Raw genomic sequence first — 7,599 nt, 5'->3', positions numbered from 1 at the left:
TTCAGCTTTCAGGCCCCTCTTCTGTGGAAGCAGCTCCCAGTTTGGATTCAGGAGACAGACACCCTCTCTACTATCAAGATTAGACTTAAAACTTTCTTTTTTGATAAAACATACAGTTAGTCCTGGATCAACTGAATCCTCTGTTAGTTATGCTGCAATTCGTCAAGGCCGCTGGGGGTTTATTTTTGTATTTGTGATTTCTTATATTATATTGAAAGGATGTTAAGTTCTAGTATTATTATTAGTTTGACTCAATAAGACTCAAGAAGAAGTTTATTGTCATTTCGTATGGTGTTACCCAGCCTGAAACGAAATACTGTTTCTCACCAGCCTCTACGGTGCAATAAACAATACAGTCCAATAAACAATGCAGTTTAAAAAGAATACGTTTAAAAAGAGCAGTAAAAAGGCAGTAATGAATTGCAACAATAGTTATGGATAAATAACATAAAATCTAAATTCTAAAACAAACTCAAGTCACATTCATTCGGGTGGATAGCAGCAGTCCTTTCACGGAAGGGGATGATTAAATTAGGTCGTGTGTGTATCTGGGGAGTGTATTGTATGTGTGTACGTGTGTGTGCGTGTGTAGGTAGGGAGCATTACAGTCCGTTTGTGGACATCACAGTGTAGCTGTGTGAATGGCTGTGTGGGTGGGATGGGGGGCAGAGTCAGTTTATCATTCTCACGGCTTGTGCAATCCAGCATCCTGGTGGTTCTGCAGCTGATGCTCCTGTACCTCTTGCCAGACAGCAGGAGGGAGAACAGGCCATGCGAGGGGTGGTGGGGGTCTCTGATGATGGAGATAGCTCTGCAGCGCTGTTTGTAGATCTCCTCCAGAGATGAGAGAGGGCACCAACAATCCTCATGGCAGTCTTAACCATCCTATTAAGTTGATGCTTCTCGTAGGACTTTACCAGTTTTTGAGTTTAGTTTTCGCACTACTTGCTTTCGCTTTTTTTTTTTTTTGGTATTCTTGTAGAATAAAAGGGTTTAAACCAAAACCAGCCTATAATAAACAGCTCACTTTTGTTTGAACCCTTTTTTCATCTCCCTCTGTGTCAGCGCTTGGGTCCTTTTCTTCACTCTACACGCAGTCAGCGACAGATTCCCATGATGGACTGAGTGTTTCTTCTTCATGTATTTATTTATTTATTTTTTAAATACACCTTTGCATTTCATCATTATTTGTCTCCCTTCACAGGGTGTCTTTTGTCCAGTCTTCCTCTCATCACCCCTAACTGGCAGGGACAGATGGTTGCTCCTTCCTGTACCTGGTTTTGCCAGCGGTTCCTTCCTGTTAAGAGGGAGTTTTCCTTCCTGCTGTCACCCAAGTGCTTGCTCGTCTGATTAAGGGTTTCTCTGTATTATTGTAGTCTTTATGTAATGCAAAGTTAGATAAGGGCTAGTTTTATTGTAATTGGCGAGTTTACTGACTGACGCGCAGAAGAAATAGTTCTGTATGGAGCCTAGATGGTGTGAATGATGAGACCAAAGACTGCAATGTCTTGTACCAAAAATATATTGAATAAATAGGGGAAAGGGGAAATGGAACAAAATAATTAATACAACACACAACTAAATGTCCACAATTAAATAATAAATCAATGCTGTGATCTTTCTGTGCAAGAGTCCTTTTGCTAAGAGTCCTTTTTTTGGTCCTTTTCTTTTTAAAGTTCACTTTTAAGGTATTCCTCCTTAGGGTCCAGCTTCATACAAGGGGGAAATATGTCCGTAATCCAAAGACGGCTAAGTGGGGGAAAAGAGGGGAAAACAAAGAATGGTCCTACCGGCTCGCCACTTCAATATGAAGAAGATCAATTCAAAGGGGGAAAAAAAACCTGACCTGTAGGTCAGAAAAATGTCCATTAGCACATCAAGTTCAATTCAGTTTACCGGTAAACAAATATATTCTTCTGCAAGTCTAGGTAACAATGCAATCATCATCATCATCATTCAATGTACAACAGTTAAATTATTAATCATCTTGGCTACGTAGCTTAATCTATACATTCCAGTAGCGTTCGCTACAAACAATACAAAAACAACAATAAAGAAAAACAACTGTCTAACAGACAGCATAGCCGAATTCAAGGCAACACATAACAATAATCATTCAATCGCACTTTGTTTCAAAGTAAGCCCATTAAAATGCTTAAGTAAATAAAAGTGTTCAAAAACAGCGGTTTTTGAACCGGAGTTCTGCTCGCGGTGGGAACGCTGCCGCACAAAGTCATTTTTTAATCGCGAAAACGATCGACTGGTTACTGACAACTAAAAGGTTGTTTGGTAGATATTAAGGACACTTACCGCTGAGGTGATAAGATTTTATTAACTGAGGGGAGAAAATGCTGTTTTTACAATGCTGTTAGCTTACAGCCACGAACCCGGAAGTATCCCTCAACAGACGGTTTTCATCCTTGCCGCGACGTGGAAGGAGCAAATCAGGAGAGGGACCTCAAATCAGCTGACGTGGGTCATGTGACAGTGCGTAGTTGATATCGGTTATATTTACCTTAAAATATAAAGCATCTTGGTGTAACTGTTGTTGTGAAGAGTCTAATATAAATACCACTGAATAAAAGTAGGATGGGATCTGGCACTTTCATGTTGAAATGTGCAATAGATGTTTTAAAGCTTGAAATTTGAACTTCAACATATTTTCTGCTGCAAATCACCAAAATCAAGCTTTAAAGTTATTAAATAGTTTTGAATTTTATGGGGAATAAGTTCCTAAGATAATCGGCCAAAATTTATTGAGATGCAAGTGATTTCTGGGGACACTGTAAATTAAATATTTTGCTGCACTTTGTTGATGGTCCTGACTCAGCCTCCTGCAGAGCCTTGCCCAGCTCAGAAGATGAGTTTGTGATTAAAATCTGAGTTGTAATTTGATTACTTCAATACAGATGGAAAGAAATCATTCAAACAACTATACTTTAGTGTACTTACTAACTTTTGAGCTTGCCTGTGCAGAGATGAGCTGCACACGTACTGCAAAATCATATTTCAACAAGTAACGCTTTAGTGGAAAACAAGCTGGGATCTAAGTTGCTCTTGCCTTTGATATGGGAGTCCCAAGAAGCAGAACCTGCAAACATCAGATTCATACTGTATAGCAAGCCACAGAATTGTTGTTTCACAAGGAAAAAAACCAAACAAAGAAAAACAAAACAAAACAACAACTTTATACACAGAAAGGTTTCCAGTAAACACAACGCATGCTGTTAATCATTCTGCAGTAAATAATGTGTACACGTAGCAGCCACACATCTGCACTGATCGTAACAGAATGATGTCCTTTGACCAATTTCCTTTTTCTTGAGTAAAATTTCATTCAGGTTTCAGTCGCTGAATGGTGAAGATGGTGGTGCTACACAAAACGTCTAAATGTAAACTACAATCACAATTTCAATGTAATATTTCAGATTTAACTAACAATTCGTTATGAACGACTGATTTCTGACTAGAAATCACATTTCTTTGAATGATTAAAGTGTACCAGAGTCGCTCGACTGCTGTTTCGATGAGTACCAAATACACTAAAAAAACAAAACAAAACAAGAAAAACAAGTGAAATGTTAATGTCAAATGATTCTGTTATGGTGATTGCTCGATTCTTCATTAATTCATAGATTGTGTAATAATGGCAGTTATTAGTAATGCTGGCTCTCTTGCATTGAACTCTTCAGACTGCGACGACGGCCTTGCCGATGTTTTCTCCCCGCATCATCCCCATAAAAGCAGCTGGCATGTTTTCAAAGCCTTTTGTGACGTGCTCCCGACACTGCAGTTTGCCCTGTGGACGCACAATACACACATCACAAATACAATACATCACAACAGAAACACAGGTAACTGATGTTTACATCTTTACTTAAAGGAAAGGCTCACACTAACCTCTTTCACCCATGCTAACAGTCTCTTGAGGGTCTCAGGGTGCTTGTGCTGCCTGCTGCTTTGCATAAATCCCTCCACCTTCAGCTCCTTTATGATCATAGTGAAGTAGGGATACGGACCTAAAACACAGGTCGTCAAAGAGAGAAAAATATAAAACATATTTCACAGCAAGGAAACTACAATCCATATCTAAAATAACTCTGTGTGTGCCTCCACAGCTTTTAAAGCACACTTCAGTAGTGCAATGTCTCCCTCTAGTGGAAAACAACAATAATACATGAGAAATTTTAATGGGTGTATTAACTGCATTTCTGATTATAAGAAGGAATTAAGTTAATTGATGAAAGCATTGGGATCTATTTGTTTTTAGAAAACATGACATCATTAACTGTCTCATAAAAAAAATGAATACCACAATGACAGAGTTTTTACAACTCTCTAAAAAATGATGCCTGCTATCCTCACCTGTCTGCGGTGTACTGTCATTGTAGGTGGAGATACTTCCACACACAGCTATTCTTCCACAGTTCTTCATCTGCTCCAGGGCAACAGTTGCAAAAGAACCTCCCACCTAAAAACAACAACAACAAAAACAAATTAAAGCTGCAAGCAGCGTTATGAGGGCCCTCGCACCCCGTCGCGTCGAGCCATGCCCAACACCTACACCCAGCATTTTCGATCTGATGTGACATTGATCGAAGTCAATGATGATTATCGTTGTCCCATTAGGTGGCGCTCTAACCATTACTGACAAATCGCATATCAAACATTTCCGAACTTGACTTTCGACTCATGCCCGCGAAGTTTGGGAGAGACTGGACATTTTACGTTTAGGGAAACGGGGTGGGTCATGGCGGCACGTGGAGTTTCAATCACTTGCCAAAAAGCGGTAATCTGCTGTCACTCAAAAACACAAAGCTTTGCAATTTAACATCACAAATGCTCACATTTTCAAACAAGCAATCGTATCCTTCAGGTGAAGCCTTCCTCAGAGCCTCCTCCAGGGAACCCACAGTTTTGTAGTTGAAGGCCTCATCAAATCCCAGCTCTTTGAGGTAAGCCACTTTGGCATCAGAGCCTGCCGAGCCCACCACCTTACAGCCCTTGATCTTGGCGATCTGTCCCACCACGGAGCCCACCGCTCCAGCTGCAGCGTTCACCAGCAGGGTCTCACCCTCCTTTAGACCCAACACGTCTTCTATCCCATAAACAGCCGTCAGTCTGCAGAGAGACAGAAACAGTAAATCCAGCTGTTGCCTCTTTGATTGCCATATTAATTATATCCACAAAAATCACTGCTTAGAAACTCTGCTTCAGCTCATCAACAGGAGAAAACATCTGGGGTTTGTCCTCTTACTGTCTTAAAAGAAGACTATTTTATGTAAATATTTCTCTATAAAATCACCCACGTGTTACTGTTACTTGTTTTTTGATTTTTAATGCTTTTATTTAAGATTCAGCTGATAAAACTTCACATCGATCTATCTGCCGGAAAAGTCAGAACATCCTGCCACGATTTAACATCCAATAGAAAGTGACTTTGATCCATGCAGGTTACTTAAATCTGTCTTACCCGGGCATCCCGATGGCACCCAGAGCCAGAGACAGGGACACATCTTTAGGCCACTCAGGCAGGATGGGAGTGAGGCCGGTCCCATCACTGAGCGTGTGGGTTCTCCACCCACTGTCACTCACAACGTGGCTTCCCACAGGAAACGCTGGATTTTTACTCTGGATCACTCTAAAGGAAAACAACAACACAATATTAAAACAAAAATAGCTTTCACCTGTTTTCACTTCAGTCTGTCCTGTCACTGGGATAATGCTAGTAGCTGAAAACGCAAAATTAAACTGTAGATTATAAGTCTAGAGGTTTATCAGGTATTTGTTACTCAAATACCAGACTGAGCACTGATAAGCACCTGTACAATCGGTATGTGTATTTCTGCAATATTAGTTCATGTTATCACATGTTAGCCTTTCCTCTGTGTGACATTGCTTTGTGTGGAAAACTGACTGCCGAAGCAGATGTGTTCTCAGTGCTACAAACTCAATGCCTCAACATCTGGTTTTACTCTCGAGTCAGTGAGGAATGACACAAAGTCTTTGGTCATTAGCAGCGTTCTTTTTCAGTAAACATCAGGCATGCACATCACCGAGGATAAAAGCTTTCCCCGTGTGCTGGACTGTTTGTGTTTCTTACTTGGCCACCTGAGTTCCAATCATCACATCTCCTTCCTTCATGCTAACTCTGCTGAACGGCCTGATGAAACAAGCAGTGTGTTACAATATAGTCGAATACATTTTGAATTACATTTTCATCTGTATAAAAATGAGATAAACGTAGCATTGCTATGAAAATGATTCAGTGTATGTGGTTCTGCTCTCTACTCACCTCATGTACGGGTCGACACTGAGAAACACAGCTTCCAGAAGCACCTCTGAAAACAAAGGAACACACATATTTATTTGACAAAATAAATATGTGTGTCTTTTCTGTCCTATCAGCAAGAAAAAAACAACAACAAAGTCCTACCTCCATCTTTGGGCTCAGGGAGCTCTTCCACCTTCAGCTCAAAGTCACTGTTTTTTGGGAAGCCGTCAAAGTGCTTAGTCATTACCCAGAACTTGGCTTGAACCATGATGCTTCTCTTGTATGGCAGCAGATATAGCTTTTAACTGCTTCTGTAAACATAAGAAGACATGAAAATCATCACCAGCCTTTTCACCACTCACAGGAAGTTCCTAAGTTCCTAAGATAATCAGCCAAAATCCATTGAGATGTGAGCGATTTTAGGGACACTGTGTAAATTAAATATTTCGCTGCACTTTGTTGATGGTCCTGACTCCCAGCCTCCTGCAGAGCCTTGCCCAGCTCAGAAGATGGGTTTGTGATTAAAATTTGAGTTGTAATTTATGTATTTTTTTTTAATTTTCCTAATGTAAATTCATTAGGAATGCTTAGCATGCTCAAAAATACACACATGTACAATCATACGACTTATAAATGAATTCTTTTGTCTCATACAAAGAAACTAGTGATGTGACGGTCGCGAACGAAACGGCTATTAGAGCCGGCTCTTTGAAGTGAATGACGGGAGCCGTGGTTTTTTTCCCCCCTATCCTTTCTCTCACTTTTTTCGCTTCACGTCGCACGTGAGCCTTGTGTTTGGGCTGAGCAGAGGGGGGAGTTACACTCGAGGTAGCACAGTGTAAAGTGTAAAGTAAAGTGTGCGTGTTAGTCCCCATAGGGAAATAGTTCCTCTGCATTTAACCCATTCACCCAGTGAAGCAGAGCAGGAGGGAGAGAGAGAGAAAGCCAGGGGCAACAACATCATCACATTAGAAAAGTATAGTAAAGAAAATGAGTTCCCCTCCTGGAAGCAACGTGAAGGATCTCATATATCTGATGTTACCAAACGAAGACGTCAGGCTTGGATAGCAGCGGCGAGACGAGCTGATATCGAGTTCTCTGCCATCATTTTTTGTTGGTGTCACATTTTCATTCCGGTAAGTTCTAAAGAAATTCATATTGCTCTTTATAGGCTTTTAGCTTTATTTTCAATGTGCTGAGGTCATAGAAAATTAGAACAAACATCCTAATGTGTGATGCAGCAGAACTATGTTCTGTTTATGGAGTAGCTTATCGGTGACAACTCCTCCAGAGTAGCAAGTGGAATTTGCCTTTTTTGTGGACGG

At 40.6% G+C, this 7,599-nt stretch overlaps 1 protein-coding gene across 3 annotated transcripts in view; it reads right to left on the bottom strand.

Annotated features, from left to right (window-relative positions):
- The window catches only part of LOC102304639 (prostaglandin reductase 1), a 26,225-nt gene that overhangs the window by 5,373 nt on the left and 13,253 nt on the right, over positions 1-7,599 (bottom strand). For 2 of the 3 annotated variants that reach the window (XM_042212717.1, XM_042212716.1), the window contains exons 2-9: positions 6,437-6,585; positions 6,296-6,341; positions 6,104-6,163; positions 5,474-5,641; positions 4,848-5,121; positions 4,366-4,471; positions 3,901-4,019; positions 3,168-3,799 (exon numbers count right to left, since the gene is read on the bottom strand). In XM_042212717.1, coding sequence (XP_042068651.1) covers positions 3,689-3,799; positions 3,901-4,019; positions 4,366-4,471; positions 4,848-5,121; positions 5,474-5,641; positions 6,104-6,163; positions 6,296-6,341; positions 6,437-6,542 — 990 coding nt within the window. In that variant the 5' untranslated portion in view covers positions 6,543-6,585 and the 3' untranslated portion in view covers positions 3,168-3,688. Of the gene's footprint in view, positions 1-3,167; positions 3,800-3,900; positions 4,020-4,365; positions 4,472-4,847; positions 5,122-5,473; positions 5,642-6,103; positions 6,164-6,295; positions 6,342-6,436; positions 6,586-7,599 lie in introns of those variants that run through there. The other variant, XM_042212718.1, reaches the window with a different exon arrangement.

This window comes from Haplochromis burtoni, unplaced genomic scaffold, assembly GCF_018398535.1.
Source record: "Haplochromis burtoni strain Fernald_Lab_line unplaced genomic scaffold, NCSU_Asbu1 Contig_388, whole genome shotgun sequence".
Lineage (NCBI taxonomy): Eukaryota > Metazoa > Chordata > Actinopteri > Cichliformes > Cichlidae > Haplochromis > Haplochromis burtoni.
The sequence above is the reverse complement of the archived record's forward strand: the minus strand, read 5'-3'. Positions and strand labels throughout refer to the sequence as shown.